Raw genomic sequence first — 24,803 nt, 5'->3', positions numbered from 1 at the left:
TCGATATTTGACGTTGTGTAGTGAACAGTGGAGACAATGCAGTAATTTCAATCTTCGAATTAAAAAATCTTCTTGACTCGACTTTTCATTAAATTTCGATTTCATATTTCTAATATAAGTAATTTAAAATGAATTAACAAAAAATTTTTAAATATGCACATTTTATGCACAGAACGCTTAAGTAGCGTATAAAAATAGAAAGATAGAAATGTTCAAAAAGAAGAAACGTGGGGGTGACAAGGAGAAGAAAGTACGCAAAAAGTGTTTAAACGAACGAGAAACGCTATCTTACGAACAACAAGTTCTAGACAACAATAGACAACTGTCACGGTTTGTTCATTAAGATCGAGGCTGACACTTTGGTTTTTCTTTCTTTCTGATTTGCGTTTAATGATGTATACCTCTCGATGTTTTAAGGCTACGTAGTCGAAATGAGGAGCTTGAAATCGAGGTAAAGAATTTGACGAAAAAGTATGAGCACTTAAAAGAGGATCGATCTGACATCGTGGCGCATTTAAAACGGAACTTGGAAGGAAGGATAGAAGAGGCTCGCGAATTAAACGAACGTTTATCGGCCATGGAAGAATTGAGAAAGCAGGAGCAAGCCGAGTATAAAAAGAAAGAAAATGCGATGGAACAAGAGTATCGTACTATGGAAAGTAATTTGAGCGCTGAAGTAAAACTTGCAGGTATAAAATTGTCATAATAAAAGAGCAGAAAAGACAATATGAAAAATTACATGTTCTGTTACTTTACATCAGCTGGAAAGCTGAATGCGTTGGAGGACTGGAGATTAGCCCGCTTGGATTTAATGCGCAAGTTTGAGATACAAGAGGAAGAAATGACGAAACAAGAGGAATTGCACAAGACGACGCTTTATGAAACGGAGAAATCAGTCATTGTTACTAAGGCTAAGTAAACAAATTAATCAATAGTTTTTTATTATCGCAAATGTCACGTCTGAATAACCATATGTTTCCAGAAGTTATGCAATCTTATCTTAATATCTTTATTTTTCAAAATTTACATGCTTTAGAGATAATTTTTAACAAACTGTTTTAATATCGTTTAATTTTTTTATATTAATATATATAATATTGTTTAATATACTTTAACATCAGACAATCCTATGTATTGTAGAATGCAGAAGGAGATGGAGGAACGATTAAGGCAGCTCGCTCGGGAATTCAAAGAAGCGACGAACATTCGTATAGCGGATATGATGCATAACGCGGTCAGGAGGAACATCGCGTTGAATCACGAGCTGAATTCGATGTTGAAGGTTTGCCAGGATCTGGAAACAAAGAGCGCGGAATATAAAGAAACCGATCGTGCGCTCAGGTTGCAGTGCGAATTGCTCGAAGGCGAAGCCAAAATAGCGCAGGAAGATACAATAAGGTACAGACACGTGATGCATGAGCTCGCCCAGGAGCACGTGGACACGATCCACGAATACGGTCGAATACAACGTGAGAACACGAGGCTCGGCAATTACGAACAAATTATGAGTGAATACAAGGCGAGATGCACGGAGTCGGAAGAGAAAGTGAAGGTTCTCGAGCGACATTTACAAGAGACCAAAAAGGCTCGGGAGGAAGTCCTGATGGAAGTGAGAAAGAAGTGCGAGGAATTCGATAACTTGAACAAGATCCTGAACGAAGCCAAACAATGCATCCTGGAAGCGTTACAGGTATCATTTCTTCAGACATGCGAACAGAGTTCTTATTCAATAGCACATGTACAACTCGTGTCAAACCTTGAACCCTTGAAGAAAAACCGCCCTATGGACTTTGGTTTCTGTCTGATTTTGTTATAGTTGCAATTTTTATATTGTAAACTCATTGGGTAGAAGTATATTCATTTGTAATAACAATAACAATATGTATATTTTTTATATATTATAGTTACAAGTTAATTATTATTAAATTATCATTAACAGTCACGTGTAAAGATTTAGATACAAGCATGTATCGCAAATGTGTTCCAATATACGTGCAATTTAAGGTATTTATATCTTTCTCACGTGTGTATGATATAAAAAAAACAATTATTTTCAGTTGCAAGAGCATGTCTGCACGAGTGATACTTGTACTTCATGTTGCGCTGATCAGAAACAGAAGATTATTTATTCGCTGCAGAATATACTCGAGAAGCATAATATTTCCGATGTAATCGCAGATGATGATTCACAGGTAAGATGTGTCATGTAATAATACAATATAATGCTACGTAAATAAGAAGACATGACGCAGTTGGATTTTACATGACTTCAGTATTTCTTAACACGACTTCCATTAAGTAATTGTAATATTAGAAAATTTTGAAAGATTTATATGAGCAACATTAGTAAGAGGCACAGATGACACAATATAACATAAGGTGCCTTCCATTTAATGACATGAGTCGATACAAATATCGTTCTATCTTGTTATTTATGGAATTCAAAGAAAGACAGAATGACATTTGTGTCAACTTGTTTTACTGAATGGAAGGCATCCACAGCGAATCATTGTATTTTCATTGTTTGTCAATATTAAACAAAGACGAAATGATTCACATTTATGTTCCTAAAAACACTCATTATCTCTTAATATATTTATTAAATTAAATTGCAGATAAAACACATACATATGTTTGTGTTTTATTATGGGTACTCTTCTATATATTTAATATTTATATAATGTTATTAAAATGTAGATTCTTAGAAATATACTTCTATCTAAGGATAACAGCAGAATAATGTTTGCTGTTTTAATTAATATATGAATAGTTCTTTGAAAATATTAAAAAAAACATTATAATTTTAGGTGGTGAAAACAGAGCATGAATCTTTGGAGTAAGATTTCTTGTTCTAATACATGCAGAAAGAAAGTTGGCTTCTGATTAATATTGGTATGCAAAAAGGTGACTTAATTTTGTCAAGATTTCCGTACGTATTTCGCGGTACATTCATAAACTAATTATGTGAAAAAAAAATACGCGTATGCGCAGAAGAGAGCGCGTGTAGCGTCGTTTATTCTTTGAGGGACTCAAACTCACTAGCAATCTCGTTTCCATCGCTTACGTTATCATACAGAAATTGCAAAAGCAATTAAGAGATGTGCAAGAGGGAGCAACAAAATTTAGTTCTTTGTCGAAATACGATTACTGCTGATATACGTGACAAGTGCTGCACGTGTATTTACGGAGCGAGGTTACGATGGATGAGTGTACACTGGTGTACACTAGTTGCATAGTACGATTGGGCTTGAAATCATCGTGGGAAATACATGAATACCTATAAAGCGTCGACATTGTACAAGGCAGTGCGTCATTTGCATCACAAGCAGGTCGACACCTGCGGTCGCCTCCGTGACTTCGCGAGCCAACAGCGAATTCTCTTGTGTTTATACACCTCTAGTAAGAGATGTAACACGCGATTGTCGAAAATTCGAACATTATGGAAGATAGAAGAAAGGGAGAGAATATCGCGGGTGTAGTTTTGAACGACGATCTGGAATTTTGGATGACTCGATTTCCGGCGCCACTCAAGAATATACCCATAATACATCTGGCGATACCCGGTACGTTTAAATCATCCTGCTTGATGCGCAGTTATACTCGTGCCTGTAGAAATTGAGATATTTACACGAAAGATAAGTTTCATTATTATTCGATTTATATTCATTTGTAAATAATGAAATGTATTTTGACTTGATAAGTCTCGATAAAAAATAAGAATAATTGCAAGAGAAAAATTCCTTAATTTATATTCATCTATAAGTGTTGACTTAATATCTTTGCTTTTTGCATTATTCTCCAAAATATATTTGTGTAAATAAAATTTAGTTTTTTTGCTTAATTATCTACAAGATACTTATACAAATTGATAATTTCCAGGTTCTCATGATACCATGACTTATACGATCGAGAGACACAACGACGTGGGGCCAGACGAACCTGTCTTCATTCGAACGCTCGGCCGCTACTGCTCATTCGTTGCCAAGCCAATTATTTTAAATTGGTCTATTACACAGCGCGATAATATTAAGCAACAGCTCAATGGCGGAATCCGATATTTAGATCTGCGCGTTGCCACGAAGCCGGGAACCAATAATATATATTTCCTTCACGGTCTGTACGGTGCAGAAATTAGCAAGCCACTTCTCGACGTGGCCAACTGGCTTAGCTCGCATACGAATGAGATCGTTATCCTGGACTTTCAGCATTTCTATGCTTTCAAGGAACAGGATCATCACCGTCTCATAGACAAAATAATTCAAATTTTCCGAGGAAAATTGTGTCCAGTCTCATCCAGATTTCATCACATAACGCTGCAATGGCTGGTCCTAAAGAGATACCAGGTGTTCGTGATTTACAGGAACATTTATGCGCGCAATTACGCGAATTTATGGCCATCCGGTCTCTGGCGTACCGTGTGGCCCAATACCATCCGCGTGGATGAATTGATTAATTTTTTGAATATTGAACTACAGAGCAGATCGTTGGACATTGCATTCATATCGCAATGCCTCCTGACGCCGGATACACCCTATGTCATGAAACATTTGTGTGGTACCTTGCAAACAGATCTAGTGCTTCGCTGCCAAAAAGAAATTCTCTCCTGGATAAGTCAGAAATATCCTGGCCGCGGCGGACTTAATATAGTCATAGCGGATTTTGTGTCGGATAGCAACTTTCTATTTTCCAAAACAGTTATCCAGAGTAATACGAAACTTCTGCATAGTTAGTTTAATTTTACTTCTGCTTTAAAATATAAATAACATATAATATCAAAACTGTAGATCAAAATATTTTCATCTGTCTTAGTGAAGGAGATATCTTTAAATTCAAAACTGCTTAACTCTAGAAGTATCAATATTTCTTATTCACTGAAAAGACCAAAATTGAATAGTGAATAAATAGCATAGTGAATTGAATTACTATGAAAATTAAGAAAATGCAAAACCAAATATTTCATTAGGATAGAATTAAAAAATCAAAAAATTTCAAAATCCTATTTTTTACACAAAACATATAATATTAATATAAAATATTAACAAAATATTATAACAGAAACGATTGATAATGACAATTTAGTACTTCTAGTATTAAAATTTTTATGATCGATATGCTTACTTAGTGAGCATTAATTATTGTTCAAATCTTCAATTTTACACTTGACATATAAAGTCGTAAATAAAATAAATATAAAAAAAGGTTAACATTCAAATTTAATACATATATTTCTAACTAATCGATCTATTGCTTAGACAATTACATATTTCTGCTAAGCATTGCTTTTATATTGTAATTATAAATATTTATGCTAAGTACACTATGGCACATTGCTTGGAAAACAAACGATTAATTATTATTATTATGCACAATAAATAATATATTTTTATCTCGCATTTTACAAGTTTAACGATTTTTATACTTCCATTTATATGATGAGGGGGATGTAATAATATAAAAAATATTAAACACATCCAAATAATTGTGTTATACATTATTAATAATTTAAATTATTTATAACTGGACTAACGATGCATTTATCTCAGATGTGAGAAAAAGAAAATTTTTAGAATATTAGTACGGATCTCTTGAATACAAAGAGCTGTTTGTGTTAAAGGGCAATGATTTTACGGAAATATTTTATCATATCAGTTCGTTGATATATAGCATTAAAAGAGATGATAATAGTATATATAGTATTCGTTAAATTTTATTATTCTTTTCTTTCAACAGGGAATATTATATATCTCTATAATATTTAAGTATGTAAGCTGGCAGTAGGGCAAAAAAATGTACATTACACAACAAACTTCCAATTCGCAGGATACATTTTTTCACAGTCGTTTGTACTTTCTTTAATAAGTTCGATAATTCATGTGAGAGAACACTGAGTGAATATATAAATCTCAATGAAGACATAAGTTAGAATATTTCGTAGATAATTTGGACGAAGTACAATCCCATTGGAATTACTTACGAATTTTCTTTTTCGAATAAGAAGAGAGTAGTAGATTTGTTTTTTTAAAATGTACATCCCACTTATTAATTCTGATTATATCACAAAGCTTTCACTTTAAGTTGCTTCATTCTTGGAGCACGTTTTTTGGCCAATCTTCGTTGTTCCTTTTCTTCCCACTTCCGTTGTTTATCGGGATCTTCCTCTTGGAGAATTCTTTCCTGCTCGGCTCTCCGACGCTCCTCTCGTCTTTGAGCCGCAGCTTCGGCCCTTGCGGCGTGCGTTGTTTTCAGGAAGGCTTCTTCCACTCTGAGTCGATTTTTATCTGCTTTATTTTTACCCTACATGCATAACAAAATTTCTAATATAAATTACAATTGTTTAAAAATGTATATTCATTAATGTAAAGAAATACAGACCTCTTTAGATAACTTAAAACGTCGCAACTTGTCAATTAAATAGAAAGCAAGTTGAAGTAAAGGTCTAAGTTTAATGTTTTCTGGATTACTCGTGCGACCCTTAAGACTTATATTCAGACTCATCAACAATATTCTTTTAACCTCAGGCATTGTTAACTGAGTAGTATCTCTAAAATTAAACGACATTAATATTGGAAATATTATTTGATATCAAATCGACTATTTATTCTAAAATATGTGCATTCTGTATTATATTTTATTTAATTGAATCATTGTTTGATATGCACAGTTCATTTTTACTTACTCCTGGGGTTTGCGTCCACTGAATTGATCACTAATGTGAATATATTCTATATAAGGCGCAAACTTTGTGAAGGCTTGCTGAATCCTGGTGTCCAAAATAGCTGCTGTTGCTTCTTGAATCTCAGACATTACGTAAAAGCTTGATGGAAGACCGAATTTTTCCCCAGTTCGTTTCTCCGGGCAATATACACTAATATCAGCCATGTCGCGCACTAAATGCATCGTTAGCCGCTTTGTGGCAACTGCTAAAACGAAATTATCTATTTCGTCTTTTGAGAGTTCCACTTCTATATGAATTTGATCATTTTGCGGGCGTACCAATTGAGCTAATACAGCGACTAAGTCTTGTCTCTTTATTAATTTCAACTCTATAAGCATCGAATCACAGCCGACACGTCCGGAACAATATAAACTGTACTGCGATTCACTCTGTCTTATGAAACCAGTATCATTTGCATTCTCATTTGATTTGCCTGAATGACCGATGAGAGAAAAATTATCCATCAAAAGCTCCTTATTATCTATTAACCAGTACTTAACTATATGAGCATTTTTTGCACGTCCTACTATATAATTTATAAAGTATACCACCAATCCAGTGATCATTAATATCTCTAAATAATAACTGTCCCATCTTTCCCGCAGATGGAATGGGACTTTTGTAATAGTTAATGTGGAAGGTTCATCGTTTTTTGGACCAGTGCTGCCCCCAGCAACATCCAGTCCTTCAAATTCTTCTTCATCTTGGAAATGATCAAATTCACTGTCACCATCTGTAACTAAGACATCATCTTCCTCGAAATCTTGATTCAATTCTTCTTCTGGAGGCAATTCTGGTGCACGTTCAATAAGCACACTTGGCTTTTCCTCCTCAAAATCTTCAAATTCTGCAAACTCATTATCCTCAGGTACTTCTTCCTGGAAATGGGCTGTAACCCATAGATTAGTAATGACCAATGTGATGTGTGCTATCACGATCCACAATTTCATGTTACCTAAAACAGTAAGCAGTAAAAAAAATATGTTACTTATATTTTGCTCTAAATTGTAATTCAAATAATAAACTTACTATCATATGAACATATACAATTTCTAGATACCCAACCAATTCTTTTTCTATTAATTTCTCATTTCTAATTTTTTGCCAATATTTAGTCTAAATTAATATACGGAGTAATATTGTTAATTATGAAAATAAATGTATTAAATAATACATGAATATAAAAAATATATTATTATTTAACAGTAAATAAATTATAATATATTGTATGTTAGAATTTTCTTTCTAAAGAAGCTGTAATACACCAGTATCTGTAAAAACAAACTGATAAATGAGAACTAATAATTGAGATCAGTTATCCATTGACTTTAACTTATAGAATTATTTTAATTAATCTTACATTACACAGTAAGATAATATATTTATTGAAAATATATTAAGGTAATGTATATACAGAATAACAATCAAAAAGTTGCCAAAACTGTACGACTGCTATTTTGCGATGAAAATAGAATAAAATAAACACTACTCTGCAAAGAAAACCCATTATTTTTATTAACATATTATACAAAAAATATATATTTATAAACTTGTAAAAATAAACATTAAAAAGCTAAAAATTTAGCTGATTTCACTGATTCAGTATGTATGCTTAGATCTCAACTTGAATGGCCATTTCCATAAAAGAAATTTATCTGAAATTTTTTGGAAACACAGTTTACAGTTATTAATGTTAGAAAATATATTTAATTTTGAAAAGCTTTTCAATTATTGTATAAATTTAGATAGTAATCTTGAAAACATCAACGAACCACACAATCAAGCAAATGGCTAGCTCCTTATAATTTTCATTTTTTCGCATATGTTTATTCTTTTTGCACTATGTGTTAGCAAAGATAACAAATTTCTTCTACAAAATAATGTTTAATTCATTTCGATTTGTCCACTCATCACAAGATAAAAGTCATTTATTTTTCGGAGTAATCTTCTGATTGTCAACCTGTACATTTAAAGAAAAATTAATTACTATTCTCTTCTTTGATGGATAAAATTTTTGTTTCATATATTAGTCAAGTATATATACGGCGTTTTGCGAACATGAAATGCCATAAATTGAAATGCAGCCAGTGGCTAAGATTAACCTATCGTCTGTCATAGAATTCTAACGTGATACGACGTCTCACCAGTAGATGCAGATTTTTATGTCTAAAAATGTTAATTTCTCGTCATTAATCTCAATTTGGAATGGTGTCCGATTAATTACAACAGATTACTATGATCAATGATGACGACTTCCTTGCCGAGAGATAGATAATTCTGGATGATTCGTATCACTTTCATTCGCTCTATGGCATAAAAGTCATCGCAAGTCACCGTATGCCTGACGTCACTTCCTCAAAACAACAGATTGGCTATCTTCAGAAAACAGCGATTCGTTGAGCGAGAGCGGAAAATTTACAAATATTCTTTATCAAATGTAGACTGAGAAAGAATATATTATTCTCCACGAAGGTACACATATTTAATTAAAAATTATAAAAGAGACTATATTCGGATAATTTTTATAAATTTTCAGTGATAAGAAAAATTATTCTTCCATTTGAACAAGAGAAGAATGAGAAGAAAAATTCTATTTTCCTAAAATTTTGTTTGTTACATATTACATTTTACTTTAATGCTTCATGACGAAAAATTATTTTTTGAAGAATGTATTACATTACATTTTTATATAACATAAATTCGCGTGTAAATATTATGCGAAATATGTAATCTATGATATAATGTTACGAAATTTTTTTTTACTTTGATATAATTTTTACAATTAAGGGCCACTTCGATCAACTCTGATTAACTTTGATCGACGATTAGTCCATTGAAATTGACCAATCGCATTTGTCATTTCGTTTAACGACAGATGCGATTGGCCAATTCCAATGGACTAATCGTCGATTAAAGTTAATAGGAGTTGGTCAAAATAACCGTCAGTCTTTTATTTCATGAAAAGGAAGAAAATGAAGAACTCTGATTGGTTGATTTCCTTAAGCTTAAAGGATCATATATACTGACCATGATCTGTTAATTTATGCCTAATCTATAAGAATTGACCAATCACAGTCGATTATTTCCCTCGCATTCAACTGTAATTGATGAATTTCTTACCCTGGATCTTCAATAAGTGTTTTAAGCCTTAAGTCGTAAGAAATTGATCAATTACCCCGGATCTACAATAGGGTTTTAAGTCTTAAGCCATAAGAAATGGGCGAATCATAGTTGATTATTCCCCTCGGATTCGACTGTAATTGGTCAATTTCTTCCGGCTTAAATCTTAAAACACGGACTTACAGTCGAATTCGAGGAGAATAATCGACTGTGATTCGTCCATTTCTTATGGCGTAAGGCTTAAAATTCTATTGTAGATCTGGACTTAAGCTATAAGAAATGGACAAATAATAATCGATTATTCTCCTCGAATTCGACTGTAATTGGTCAATTTCTTACGACTTAAGGCTTAAAACACCTATTGTAGATCCGGAGTTATTCTGCGCAGCCCTTTAGTCCGGATCTACAATAGGTGTTCTAAGATTTAAGTCGTAAGAAATTGATCAATTACAGTCAAATTCGAGAAGAATAATCGATTATGATGCGTCGGATCTACAATAGGTGTTCTAAGATTTAAGTCGTAAGAAATTGATCAATTGGTCAATTTCTTACGACTTAAGGCTTAAAACACCTATTGTAGATCCGGGGTTACAATCGAATCCGAGAGGAATAATCGACTGTGATTCGTTCATTTCTTATGGCTTAAGGCTTAAAACCCTATTGTAGATTCGGGGTTAAGAAACTGACCAATCATAGTCGAGTATTCTTCTCACATTCGACTGTGAATGATCGATTCCTTAAGTCTGGATCTACAATAGGTGTTTTAACCCTTAAGCCATAAGAAAAGGGCGAATCACAGTCGATTATTCCCCTCGGATTCGACTGTAACCTCGGATCTACAATATGTGTTTTAAGCCTTAAGCCGTAAGAAATTATCCAATTACAGTTGAATTCGAGGAGAATAATTGACTGTGATTCGTCCATTTTTTATCTCTTAAGGCTTAAAACTCTATTGTAGATTCGGGGTAATTGGTCAATTTCTTACGACTTAAGACTTAAAACACTTATTGTAGATCCGGGGTAAGAAATTCATCAATTACAGTTGAATGCGAGGGAAATAATCGACTGTGATTGGTCAATTCTTATAGATTATAGCATAAGTTAACAGATTATGGTCAGTATAAATGATCCTTTAAGTTTAAGGCTTTAGACTTAAGATTTACTACTCTATTGTGTTTGCGGGGTAAGTCCGGATCTACAATAGATGTTTTAAGCCATAAGAAATTGACCAATTACAATCGAATGCGAGGAGAATAATTGACTATGATTCGTCCATTTCTTATGGTTCAGTAAATATCGCACGCACACATACGCACAATAATTTGCTAATTAACTTCTATATCAGAGGTATCTAAGCCTAATTCTAAGAACACAACATTGTTTGTTCATATAATCTCTAGTTCAAACCAAGATTCTTTTATATGTACAAGGTATAAAACTTGTATATAAAGCAAATATTATTGCGAGTCGACGTCAGAAACCGACAACAGGACTGTAATTTTCCAACTTTTTTTCACATAAAGGTTTTTGACATAAAGTCGATCGGTTTGAACTACATTATCGCTTGTATATTTTAATTGTGGAAGATTTTTAAATCTGCATATAAAAGCATTTAGAAAAATACTTATTTGAAAAAAAAATCGGTAAAACAAGACGACGCACCGCGTGGACACTACTGAGTCGATAAAGTAGAGTTCGTTCGGCGCGCCGGACTCGACTTTCCCGACTCGTTTCGTCTCGTTCGATGACGGGACGAGATATCGATTTCAAGACCAAGCACAGAAGCACTAGCCGTCTAGCCGACAGCGGCGACAGCCGACTAGTCCGGCGTCGCGCGGCGATGAGGGATTTGTTCGCGCACGTTTTGACGTTGACGCATTTTACCATCTTCTTTCCTGTCAGAATTGTCAGAAGCATGTCACTTTCGCGTAGCGCGAGTGCCGTAAAGTGAACGATCGCGCGTATCGGCGTGCCGGTTAAAACGCTTCTCGATTCGCGATACTCGTCGACTCTCCCCTGTCGCGCGCTCTGCGCGAGAATCAATACATGCGGGCAAGAACGACGGCGACTCGTTGACAACAAATCCTTTGGCTAAATAATGGATCAATACAGACACCTCACAGCGGAGGGAAACACGTAGAAACGGTAATAAATCAACACAAACGAGATTCCTTACAGTCCACCTTTCCGATCGGCGGACGCATAAGTAAATCTTTAGAGGATTCTGCTCGTCGCTTCTTCCCCCTTGACGTTACGTGACGTTCATGTACATTTTGTATGTTTAACCCTCAACCGTACGGTAAGTACTGCGAATTCGACCGTCTTTGCGTCTTAGTATAGCGCATAAAAAAAGTGGTTTCGATCAGTTATTTTTTTGTGGTTTGTTTTAAAATTTATCGAATAGTTCTCTGCATTCTCACACAGGCTCTCGATCGACGAGACGTTATTGAAAGATAATTATAGATATACTTTTCTTAATAAATGTCAAATTTAATATGTAGCTTTTATGTTCTTTCTTTGGAAATATTCTGTAAAAGTGGCTAAATTATTGAAAAACTTTGTAGTTGTATCTTGGCACAGCGCACAAAAAAGGAAGATTCTACGATTATTTCCTTGTGGTTATTTTATTTTCAAATTTATAGAATAATTCCTTGCGTTACTGCAAGTTCTCGATCGACGAAAAATAAATATAAAATTAATATGTATTTTTTTTTCTTGCAGATATTCCATAAAGCTGTGTTTAAATTATTGACAGACTTTTTGCATCTTAATATAGTAGAATATAGTAGAAAAAGATGGTTTCACTTTCTCGTGATTATTTTATTTTCAAATTTTATGAAATAGTTCCTTACGTAGCTGCAAATTCTCAATTGACAAAAAATTGAAAAATGAATACCAGATATATTTTAATAAATATTTGACATTTGATATGTAACTTTTTTTATATAGATATTTTCTATAAAGTTACGCGGTTAAATAATTTTTCGAAGAATATAGAGAGAATAACGATTATATATATAATTTTATAGACGAAGTATCTTGTATGATAACGATTTAATAGAGAATAAAACGAGAGAATATTTGATTATTTAATACAAAATGCCATCTTTCTTGTTTGAGGTGATGATTCGTTTTGAATTTTAATGATACATCCTGTTATTTCAATACTATTTCAAATGGAATGCAGTCGAGCGCACTTAAAATGTAATTGGAAAATGGTCGATATACGCCTTACACACCTGCAGGCGATATCAAGGCTTTACAATTTATTTTCAATCGACAGAGTGTAAAAATTACACTTGTACTTTTCTGTTTTTTTTTTTTACATAAAAAGGAATTCGAAAAGTAATACTATATAATAAAAATTTAAAAAAAGTATGTGTGAACATTAGTAATCAAGTAACTACATATAATAAATAAAAAAATAATTCAAATTTTATGATGTAAGGTACGTTTAATATTGCATAGTTAGTATATGACTTTCGTAAAATATTTTCGTGCCAAGTTTTATCGATTCGGAACGTTGTATGTGCATGGCGACGAAGTATTCACGAAAGTAAATGCGTCGTCTACAATACTTGGAGTAAGAAGTAAGAGTAAGAAATTGACCTATCACAGTCGATTATTCTTCATACATTCGGCTATGATTGGTCAATTTCTTTACTCTTTTTACTCCGTGTATTGTAGACAACGCATAATATTGAGTAATCGTAGGCCATGAATTGATTTAAGACTAAGGTTGTATTATTTAGATGTATATCTACGTGATGATGCGTACAAAAATCTTTAGTCTCTTATTGCGTGGAATTTCGGTAACACAATCGCCATTCTTTTAAATTTTTTATTTAAAAAAGAAATGCTATCATTCACGGAAAACAACTAATATAAACTTATTTGTTTTAACTATTTTAAACATTCTTGTATCTTGAACAGACAAATTCATTAAAAAGATTGATCGTTACATGTAAAATTAGTTTACTTTGCAGAACTTATAGAATTATGAAAAACGTTGAATAGTTGTTATAGTCGAAAAGAAATTTATTTTCATTATAATTGGTTTAAAAAGTTTATATAAATTACTAATTTATATAAATTTTAGTCTTTCAATAAGATTAAAATCCTATTAACACGTGAATAGATAATTTGTAACTTTTAGTTTGAAATTATGTATTCAAATTTTACCTAGAGACACTTTAGTATTCAAACGTAAATATTTCTTTTAAATATAAACTTCATGATTCTTTTCTAAGAAACACATGATCAGTAAGTATAATGATAATAGTGCAATCAATACGATAGCATGGCTCTTGAAATATTATTTAGATATCTAGGCAAGAATATCGAAACTTTAAGGTAATTAGTATGTACATGTATCGACTTTAATTAGTTTATTTAAAAAAGAAGAAAATATTAATTTTTTAAATACCAACAAGTTAGCCAGAGAGAGCCAATTAAAGCAAACAGATTCAGTCAGGATGAAGCATGATCAATAAATTTGTGCTTTGCAGAGGAGAGCTGTGTATTTCATCGCCGGTATGGAAAAATCAGACAACCAGCAGAAGACCTGGAAGAAGAAAAGCATGAAGTCGAGTGTGGTCACCGAGGTGGCGACGCAATGCGTGCAGGTGGTCGTGCGATGCCGACCGATGGACGAGCGGGAGACCACACGCAATTACACCCGGGTGGTCGACGTGATCCCGTCCAGAGGCGCGGTTGAGGTGCGACATCCACGCGACGATCCGTCCAGCGAGACCGTCAAGGTGTTTACCTTCGACGCGGTGTACGATGGGAATTCCAGCCAGCAAGAGCTATACGAGGAGACGGTTAGGCCCCTGGTATCCTCGATACTCGACGGCTTCAACGGCACTATCTTCGCCTATGGTCAGACCGGCACCGGAAAAACGTACACCATGGAGGGTTCGAAGATGGATCATGAGAAGCGCGGTATCATACCGCGCTCCTTCGAGCATATATTCAATTACATCGGCAGATCGGAGAACATGCAGTATCTGGTGAGGGCCAGCTATTTGGAGATTTATCAAGAGGAGATACGCGATCTGCTGCATCCGGATCAGAGTCTGCGCTTCGAGCTGAAGGAGAAGCCAGACATTGGGGTGTATGTCAAGGACTTGTCGACCGCCGTTTGTAAGAGCGCGACGGAGATACAGCACTTAATGAACGTAGGCAATCAAAATAGAACGATCGGTGCGACGAATATGAACGAGCACAGTTCGCGGTCACATGCGATCTTTCTCATCACTATTGAGATGGGTAATATCGGTGACACCGGTGGTATTAGAGTGGGACGCTTGAATCTAGTCGATCTCGCTGGTAGCGAGAGACAAAGTAAAACTGGTTCGTCGGGAGAGAGACTGAAGGAAGCGAGCAAGATTAATTTGAGTTTGTCGGCCTTGGGTAATGTGATCTCGGCGTTGGTGGACGGCAAAACCACGCATGTGCCATATCGAGACTCTAAGCTGACGAGATTGCTGCAGGATTCTTTAGGTGGTAATTCGAAAACGATCATGGTAGCGAATATTGGGCCAGCTAGTTACAACTATGACGAAACTTTGACGACTCTACGATACGCTAGCCGTGCTAAGAACATTAAGAACAAGCCTAGAATTAATGAGGATCCGAAGGATGCTTTATTGAGGCAATATCAGGAGGAGATAGGTCGACTGAAGGAGAAACTCGCGCTGAAAGGTGGAGTGCAACGAAAGAAGAGGAAGTCGAAAAGGAAAAAAGAAGATGAGACAATCGATTCGGAATCCGAGATGGACGACAGTCGAGGCGAAGACAATAAATTGTCCGAAACCGATAAAAAGCTCATAGCGGAGCAGTTGAAGGCCGAGAAGCAGGAGACCGAGAATCTCGTCCACAGAATAAAGGATTTGGAGAGCAAGATGCTCTGCGGCGGTAAGAATATAATCGATCACACAAACGAACAGCAAAGGGCATTAGAACAAAAGGCAGCTGAAATTGCGGAACGTAAGAGGCGCGAGGTCGAAATGCAACAGAAGTTAGAGGACGAAGAGTTGACAATGGTCGGCGTGAGGGAGACTTATACTACGTTGCAGCAAGAAGTGGACGTGAAATCCAGAAAATTGCGAAAGTGCTTTACCAAGTTGCAAGCTCTAAAGCAGGAGTTAGAAGACGTGACTAGCGACTACAACAGGGACAGACGAGATTTGGAACAGGAGCAGCACGAATTGATGAAGGAGCTCAAGCTCAAGTATCTTATAATAGAGAACTTCATTCCCGAAGAAGAAAAAACGAAGATTTTGTCAAGAATCCATCTGGACGAAGAAGAGGACTGCTGGGTCGTGAAAGATCCCGAACCATCAAGCATAGATGCCATCAAACGACCAACTTCCGTACCGGGTGCGCGTAGACCAGTCTCGGAGTACGCGCGGATCGCTCTCGCGATGGGACGAGGATGCCGTTATGCGGGTGAAAACATTCTGAACTTGGATCTCGACATGCCGGCACGAACGACTTTGGATTATCAGGGACCGGCCATTGCACCGACGATTCAAGCAGTTTTGGAAGAAGCTCTGCGCGACGAGGGCGACATAGACGTCGACGCTTCGAGTACGAGGTACCAAGATGCAGCAAATCCCGGCACCGGTTTATCCCAAAACCAGAGGCCTCGTACCGAAATAAATGAAATTGTTAAAACCCCGATTGGCGCGCTTCTTTTTTTTTTATTTTATAAAGGGGAGTGTACATATTGTATGAACCGCATCTTGTACTTTATTTAAATTTTCGCGGTTACCTGGACGTACACGGACAAAGAACGGAATATGTCTGCAATTCTCTAGTCATTGTGCAATGCGTAAACATATATCGCTACGTCGAGCATGTAACTGTTGTAATAATACAGTATAAAATAGCTCTTAAAATTCTTTCTAATTGAAATATTTTCCCTAATTTCTGCACATCGTAAGGATTATTTTAAAAAGATACGATATATATATTTGATAAAAAATACTATTTTTATTTATCTTGTTAATTTCATTTTTTTTTGTTAGTCGATTATGCTTTTTAATCAATTATTTGCCTCCACAGAAACATAGGATAAGTTGTCAAAGTTCGTATTACTTTAAATTAATGGAAAATATATTACACACTATTAATGTGCTACTCTTGTAATATTTATTGAAGAATTACACTTTGATTATAGTCAATTAAATCCTGAATATCGTGCAAAATATTTTCTGCCTAAAGCGCCTTTTACACAATTTTATTGTAAATTGTTAAATATTGTTGCAATTTCTATGTAACAAAAGCGCGATTTTTATCAGATATATTACAAATATAGTAAAACTGTTGTGATGATGCACACGCTCTGGCGATTAGTTTGTTTATTTTACTTACTTTCGTTTGGTCGAAGTTGCACGATGTATGTAACAACGACACATTCACTTCGTGCATATACAAATCACTCAAACGTGACGTACATTCGGTCGATATACACAGCTTAATAAGACTCACTGACACGCACCCGCGCAGCAGATACATGAAAACTCACGCGAAAACGTAATGCGAGTTGTGGATGAAAATGCGCTCAACAAATAAAAAAAGAAAATGTTTCAGACATTACATACCTAACATACAATTGACACATTCTTGCGACTTGTTATATGTCGAAACGAGATTCTATCTCATTAAAAAATGGCAATATGACAATGTGATTTTTTTTACTCTTGCATTTTGATGTGTGGATATATAGATGTTGAATTTGTATAAATAAATAAAAATAAATGTAGAGATACGCGAATGATAGGATGAAACATATGGAACATCTATAATCACAATTTTATAAGTACAACTTTTTCTGATCAACATTATGGAAGCATTTCTGCAGACTGAAACAAAAGTGCTGCGCATCTATTGTTGACTAATTATGAAATAGAATCTGATTCATTTCATTCATAAAAATATATGAAGCGAATAAAAACGAGTGCAGAACTTGCACAGGCATCTTAGTATCTGTGCACGGAAAGAGAACGAGTTTTGGGACTTCGTTCGAGTTCATAGACTGACCTAATGGAGACCTGATGCCTCGCAATGCGAATGTTCATTGAAGTTATTGATAAAACGATAACAGAGTACATTTCGTTCAATAAAACCGCTGTTGCTGCATGTAGGGGTCGTATTGCTGCGACGGAGGTTGTTGAACATAGTTCGACGGAGGAGCAGCTTGTGGTGCACCGTAAGAACCGTAAGTTTGCTGAGGATACTGATTTGGCGGTCCTCCAAATTGACCTTGATTAATTGGATTAACTGGATTAATTGGATTTCCATAACCTTGATAATTATAACTATTGTCCATATATCCGGGATTATTAGAGAACATTTGTGGCTGTGGTGGATAATTCGAGAATTGTTGATTCGACAAGTTAGGATAGGTCATTGGCTGTTCTTGCGACCGCGACTGATTGTTATTTGAAAGAAAATTTTGATTGTAAAAGGGCATTGCACCAGGCGGTGCTGGCTCACTGGAACTTATTATGGACTCGATTTTTTTCTCGCCTAGACTCAGCGATTTCGGAACGTATTTGTTCGGCAGATCACACATAATGTTTGCAATCAAACGTTTAGTTTCATTTAGTATCGCGTTGGGATCATTCGTTTTTGTAGGTTCTTTTGATCTCGGTATTGGTGAGTTGGATCGCGATCTCAATCTCGATCTTGATCGTGACCGCGATCGTGATTGCGATCGAGACCATGATTTCGGCGAGAAAGTACGTGACTTCTTCGCTTTTTCGTTCTCGCTCACATTTTTGCTCGCTGCTTTATAGATATCTTCGTACGTATAGTCGTCATCATCGTCGGACAAATCTATCGTCTTGATCTTAGTTTTATCATCACTATCTTTTTTCGTTTGTTGCTCTTCGTCTTCGTCATTCGCGAACATGTCCAATTTAGGTTTCCACTTATCTTCATCGTCTGTTGGATTCTGATTCAATTTACGAGAGGAAAACGGGGAAGTACTCTTTTTACCTTTGCCAATGGATGCTTCGATCTCCAAACTTGGTGATTTTATATTTCCTATTATCGACGATGATTTTGGCGATGACGTCATGCCGAGATTAACGAAGTGTCTCAACTTCTCCACTCTCGTCGGATCGCTCGCTTCAAGCTTCTTGAGAGAATTTATGAGACTGTGTTGTTCCTCTGTGCTCAGATCTTTAAATTTTTGCAACTTCGTTTTCAGATCGATGTCCGACAAATTGTCTGATTCTGTTTTCGAAACCTGAGATTGAGTAGACTCAACCGAAATAGTTGCCGTTTTGGCAGGCTCTGTTACTGGAGGAGCGGTAGTGCTGCTATTCGTTAGACCTTTGACAAAATCAGCAGTGGTGACTGGTTTATCGGAGTGTTTTGATGCCTCTGCCATGCCAACTACAGCGTTAATCAGAGTTTCTAGTTCTTCCTGCGAGACATTTGATCTGCCTTGCGCGACGAGAGCCGCGGCAATCTGTTGAGCAATAGCGACTTTATCAACTGTGCCGACACCTGGTACACTCACTGGTTCAGATTTAATGGTCGGTGCAGCTATCTCCACCGGTCTTGAATATGTGGTTCGATTCATATAACTTGTTATAGATTTAGATGCTTCCAGAATTTCTCGTTCTTTCTTTTTCTTTTCTTCTAGTTTCTTCTTGCTCTCAGAAGCTTTGTGCAGCAATTTAGCAATATTCTGTATAGCCGTTTTAGTTGCCGTAATCGCCATTTTCTCTACCATGCCCGCGAACAGTTGACCCTTGAGTTTTTCTTTGACGGTTTCGAATAGGACACTCACTTCTTCATCATACAACAATTCTTCAGCGGAATTTGGCTTTGCCTTCTCAGCCGCTAAGGCTTTCGACAAAAGCGATACTATCTTAGGCCCAAGAGAACCTAACTGTCCTTCAAGCGCTGTAAGTAATCGCAATAAACCGACTACTTCAAGATCTTCCGTTAATATCTCTTCCGCGATAGGCGATTGAGTGGCCGAGTCATCTTTTAGAGGATACGGTGTTGCATAATATATCTGCCTAATACGCGATGGATAATGGCCATATCCTCTTCCGCGTGGATACATAGGGTACGCGTAATCTCTCTCCCTGGCTTCATGGCGTTCGTAATAATCAGGCTTGACCACCATTTTCGTACCAACGTACTCTACTTCATCGTCACTTTCTATGGCATGTTTACTGCGCTTTGTAGGGGAACGTTCTCGCTCTTTTTCTCTGTCTCGTTCTCGATCTCGCTCTCGCCTCAGTGGAATCCACTTTTCCGGCGGTTTGTCTTCAGGTAATTCCAATCTCTTTTTAATCTCTTCTTTTCGCTGCTGAAGCTGTTCAGTGTGGATCTCGCGCATCCGCTTGTTCCAAAATTCAATCCATTCTGGCTTGAAGTCATGCTTGCTTGGATCGTTACCTTCGGCTTGGAGTTCCTTGTATCGTCTGTTCCAGAATTTTTTCCATTCGTCTGGATAAGATGGATGTTTTTCAGGATTCTTCTCATGAAACTTTAAAGCACGATCTAGTGTTTCTTCGGCGCGTCTAATCTGCTCGCGGTATTTGTCCCACTTGTCGCGTTCTCTAAGAGGCTGTAAAGACCGCGATCGCGATCGTGATCGCGATCGGCCGCGGGTACGTTCGCGTGACTGTCGCATATTACTACGATACTTTCCTGTGTTTCCCTCAACGGAATTTCTTTTATTTCGATTCGGTGAACGCGATCTTGAACGGGATGGTGATGGACTGCTAGATATGCTCGAAAGTGATGAAAGCGACTTGATGTCATCAGAGGGTTTTGGTGAATTTTTTGGATCCTCCTCAGGTTTCGGTGAGCTTTTACGTAAGTTCATTTTGTCCTTGTTGACTATACGCATTTTGAAACCCCTAAAATAAGAAGAATTCCGAAGGTAAAAAATATCCGTATTCGAATTCTAACAGAAAATGATAAATTAAAAATCTACTATCTTTCTGTTAATTTATAAATGTATAAACAATAATAATCAGGACAAAAAATAATCAAATTTTAAAACAGGTTAAATCACAGGAAAATTTTTCATAAAAATTTCTTAAATTTTTATTTAGAAATGTATTAATATATTAACAAAAAATTCATAGAAATTTTTCTATAATCACACTTGTTAATATCTATATTTTTATTGGATTATTTTATTTACTTACGATTTCGAAACTTCTCCTTTAGATTCTAATTTTTTAGGTTCTACTTTTTCCTTTTTCTTCTCTTCTTTTTTATTTTTATCGTCAATCTTTTTATCAGGAGAATCTTGATGAAAATCAATAATTTTAAAAATCTTATTATTAACAAATCTAATTATCGTTTCAAAAACAGTTATGTAATGCATGTGTACTCACCTTTTTTTTTTAAATTATTACCATTCATTTCTACAGGAAACAGCCAAATTGGTTTGTTATATGATAAAGTAAAAAAAAATTAAAATGGTTAGAAATTAGAAATTAGAACATTGTATTATTAATGTCAATGTCATATTGAATATAAGTGACAAGCTGAGAAGACCAACGACAATAATATTGATTGAATACTTAGACTTACTTAAAATGAACGTCCTGATATACTCTCTTGATATATTGCATCTTATTCTTTTCAAACTGAGATTTGTCTACCAACTGCGGCTTCATTCTTCCAAACTTTTCTTCGATTTTTTTCGCCACTAACACCGAAATTTCATTGGCCCCACGCTTATAGTTAGGGGTACGCGGTAACTCCGCAATTGCTCGCGATATAGTTGGAAAGTGTCTATTCAGATACGTGATTCGGTGATTGTAACTGGTAATGTGAGCCATTACTGTACGTGGATCGCCACGTTTGTCGCACAAAACACACGTGTAACTCGGTTCGCAGGAGTCGTTGTCCACCAACTCCAATAGGTACTCGAGACCGACGAGTGGCGAGCTTTGATGACGATCTAAACTCATCTGTATCGACGTGGTCCGCGTTATTTGATCTTCCATACCAGGTGGTACTGGCTCACCAGGCGCCAGGGTATCGCTGATAGCGGTAGATTGCACTGGCGCTACCGTCTTGGCCACATCCGGTCGTTTGGACCATAGCATAACCGGATATGGCCATTCGTCCAGTTTCATTTTGTGACGATTACACAAATTATGACTTATCAATTTATGGGCCCCGAATAAAGCAACGTTACAGATATGACACCATATATCACCATCTTCTGTCTCGGAGTAAACTGGTCTCAGTGCGCCGTCTTCGGCGGTAACGCTGCATCGCATTATACGCTTCCGATCATATTCTTCCTATGAAACATAAATGATTCGTAAGGCAGATGATCTTCCGTTGTCGAATGCTAATCTCAAAAATATCCGTAATTCGTAATGGCCCATATACTATTTTTGTGGAGAATGGAACGTTAAATGTATATGACATAATAACAGACATGTGCAAAACAATTATTTTTACTGAAACTTGGACTTGCATATTTGACAAAATACATTTGTTTGAAATTATACTAAAATTATGCACAATTTATAATAGCAATCGTTGCCATGTTTCTGTTCATCAGCCGTCACACATCCTCTATTTACCTTTTCTTTAGCCTCTCCTGATAAATGAGAAGGATTACGTCCCTCTATATCGAGATCATCAAAGTTCTGCATGGTACGGCCGTAATAGCGGATGGCGCGGTCACCAGAAATATTCTCTGAAAATATCAAAATCTTATAAGATCAAAAAAAGTGATGGCCATGGCACATCAAGGTTGGCACAAAATTGCAATTGCAAGATTCGCTTACAAAATTCGCGAAGGTAATTTTTTATTTTATAAGAAGAAGCACATTAATAGAAAATCATAATGCACCAATAAAGTATAAGCGAACATTACATTCCCAGATATCACCGAGTTTATCTGTGAATATAGTTTCAGTATTGTATTAGCCAACCCTGCAGTAGCGGTTTCTGGTAGCGTATCAAATTTGTTAGTTATTATAGTTGGAAATTTTAATTAGCCGTACTTACTTACCATTATTACTGCCGCATGTGCTAACAACTAATATTTAACCGAAATAAATATTTACAGTGCTATATATATATCCAATGTATAACACAATCATACGCAAATGTCAAAGACAGATGTCATACTTAACTTTAGAAGTATATTAGAATTAAGAGCTTCTACATATTCCATGTGCACATGTGCGAGAGACACGTGGCACAAAGCAGAATACATTATTTAAAAAATTCATTATTTTCATAAATATAAAATAATATAAATTATAAGAACTCCGATACTTCAAATAAATTAAAATAAAGGAAGTTATAGGAGTCAGACATGGTAAGTGTACAGACAAAATTTTACATATCACATTTACTCAGTAAGTCAATCATTTAAAATTTTACAACGTTCTACTAGTACGTTTCAAAAATGTCTCAAAATAAGATTTTATGATGCAATTGTAATACAGTACAAAAAAATATAGAAACTGCTAATAAACGGCTAATAAGCTTTCTACAATAAGCTTAAGCTTTAAGTCTTAAGCCTAAGAAATTGACTTATTGATCATACTCGATTATTATTCTCACATTCGACTGACTGATCAATCACTTACTGCTTAAGATTTAAAGCTTAAGTAACGGCTTATCGTAGAATGTGTATTCTACCTGTGTATTATACTAACAACAAACATAGATCCACAAAGTATAATTTTTATATGTGTATAAGTTACAATGTTTCACATACAAGAGAAGGTAAGGCATTTTATCTTAGCATTTACGGATCGCTAAGAATAATCGCTATTTACCACCTTGCTGGAGTATTTGAACAATTCTCCAGCTACTTACCAACTATAAGAGAAATATTAAAATTCCAAGAACCGTTTCCACTACAAAAAACCACCAAAAAACCACCAACTTAACTGAACTGATTTCCATAGGAACCACAAGCGGGGCAAAGTTAAGACGTTCTTTAACTTCGCCAAATTGACTGATAATTAACAAGATAAAATATTCCGCGAGTCAATCGTTCGTAACAACCATGCCGTATAACACTCCGCGTTATACAAAATGTATGTGTGTGTGTGTGTAAATATTTTAATTCGGCACTTCGTCCCGAACAATAGACCGCGATCGCGTGTCATTTAATTATCGTACAATCAAACGTAAGAGGTTAAGACATAATGGCAACGTTTACACCATTACGTGTCCTCGTAGAAGCGAAATACGCTCGTTTCGATAACGCGGAGCATCCGCGACGATATATAAACACTAACGAAGGCGAGAATGATTCCCCTAAAAATTGAACACCTCATCGCCTCATGTTATCTTGGAGACACCGATCATTGACTTCTATCATTCTCATTTTACATCACGACATTCGGCGAGCCGACGGAGTTGACTTACCTAATGTCTGTTCGCTGTCACTCAGTAAGACTGCCAATACCACAGCCCGACCGTTTTTCAAGCTAATTTATGAAAAAACAGTAAAACAGCTTCCTCATCGTCATGGCGAAAGCCGTACATCTGTGGCGTTATGGCGTACTACATTTGCGTAATTATTTATGGATGCAGGTTGCAACCTACCAGTGACAGAATGGAACACGAAGTATCCCTAGAATACACTAGACATAGAAATGGACAGTGCATCTTTTTATGACGTTAAAATGAATCGGTAAATGATCGATTGATGGTAATTCAGGAAAATATATGATACAACAATTTTACATGTTAACGTATACTGGTACGGCAGAATGAAACAGGAATTAAAAAATATGAAGGATATATACTATACATACATATAAAGTTTGTATTAAATTTGTAAAAACTAATCTTTTGTATAAAAAATTTAATTGAGTTTTTCGTTGCAACTTTGATCAATTTTTAATTCTTTGGTAAATAATATTTAAATTTTTAGTTCCGGGAAAAAATATTATATATATATGGACATATTTTATATATAATTATATAT

At 35.7% G+C, this 24,803-nt stretch overlaps 5 protein-coding genes across 7 annotated transcripts; 3 read left to right on the top strand and 2 right to left on the bottom strand.

Moving 5' to 3' along the window:
- The first annotated feature begins 208 nt into the window (after nucleotides 1-208).
- Nucleotides 209-13,584, top strand: LOC108720771 (axoneme-associated protein mst101(2)). The gene is made up of 7 exons (XM_018444938.1): nucleotides 209-330; nucleotides 418-689; nucleotides 762-915; nucleotides 1,141-1,690; nucleotides 2,058-2,192; nucleotides 2,808-3,342; nucleotides 13,574-13,584. Exons 1-6 carry the CDS (start codon nucleotides 209-211, stop codon nucleotides 2,838-2,840), a joined length of 1,266 nt encoding a protein of 421 aa, XP_018300440.1. The 3' UTR covers nucleotides 2,841-3,342; nucleotides 13,574-13,584.
- Nucleotides 3,428-4,766, top strand: LOC108720772 (PI-PLC X domain-containing protein 3). Its single transcript, XM_018444939.1, has 2 exons — nucleotides 3,428-3,563; nucleotides 3,880-4,766. Exons 1-2 carry the CDS (start codon nucleotides 3,440-3,442, stop codon nucleotides 4,728-4,730), a joined length of 975 nt encoding a protein of 324 aa, XP_018300441.1. The 5' UTR covers nucleotides 3,428-3,439; the 3' UTR covers nucleotides 4,731-4,766.
- On the bottom strand, nucleotides 5,745-24,401 carry LOC108720770 (coiled-coil domain-containing protein 47). 2 transcript variants are annotated; one of them, XM_018444936.1, is made up of 4 exons: nucleotides 24,239-24,401; nucleotides 6,677-7,670; nucleotides 6,373-6,541; nucleotides 5,745-6,294 (listed from the first exon to the last, which is right to left on the bottom strand). In XM_018444936.1, the coding sequence occupies exons 2-4, from the start codon at nucleotides 7,663-7,665 to the stop codon at nucleotides 6,055-6,057; spliced, it is 1,398 nt and encodes a 465-aa protein (XP_018300438.1). In that variant the 5' UTR covers nucleotides 7,666-7,670; nucleotides 24,239-24,401; the 3' UTR covers nucleotides 5,745-6,054. The 2 variants fall into 2 exon arrangements, with proteins under 2 accessions (XP_018300438.1, XP_018300439.1); XM_018444937.1 differs by lacking the exon at nucleotides 24,239-24,401 and adding an exon at nucleotides 8,860-9,019.
- Klp68D (kinesin-like protein 68D) lies at nucleotides 11,603-16,742 on the top strand. 2 transcript variants are annotated; one of them, XM_018444934.1, is made up of 2 exons: nucleotides 11,603-11,980; nucleotides 14,344-16,742. In XM_018444934.1, exon 2 carries the CDS (start codon nucleotides 14,371-14,373, stop codon nucleotides 16,597-16,599), a length of 2,229 nt encoding a protein of 742 aa, XP_018300436.1. In that variant the 5' UTR covers nucleotides 11,603-11,980; nucleotides 14,344-14,370; the 3' UTR covers nucleotides 16,600-16,742. The 2 variants fall into 2 exon arrangements, with proteins under 2 accessions (XP_018300436.1, XP_018300437.1); XM_018444935.1 differs by lacking the exon at nucleotides 11,603-11,980 and adding an exon at nucleotides 11,987-12,134.
- On the bottom strand, nucleotides 16,982-22,560 carry LOC108720773 (uncharacterized protein CG7065-like). Its single transcript, XM_018444940.1, is given in 5 exon segments — nucleotides 16,982-20,733; nucleotides 21,028-21,130; nucleotides 21,220-21,249; nucleotides 21,387-22,140; nucleotides 22,429-22,560. Coding segments are annotated over 5 exon segments (3,732 nt in total). The 5' UTR covers nucleotides 22,501-22,560; the 3' UTR covers nucleotides 16,982-17,960.
- Nucleotides 24,402-24,803: the final 402 nt, after the last annotated feature.

Source organism: Mycetomoellerius zeteki, unplaced genomic scaffold (genome assembly GCF_001594055.1).
Source record: "Mycetomoellerius zeteki isolate Tzet28-1 unplaced genomic scaffold, Tzet1.0 scaffold155, whole genome shotgun sequence".
Taxonomy (NCBI): domain Eukaryota; kingdom Metazoa; phylum Arthropoda; class Insecta; order Hymenoptera; family Formicidae; genus Mycetomoellerius; species Mycetomoellerius zeteki.
The sequence above is the reverse complement of the archived record's forward strand: the minus strand, read 5'-3'. Positions and strand labels throughout refer to the sequence as shown.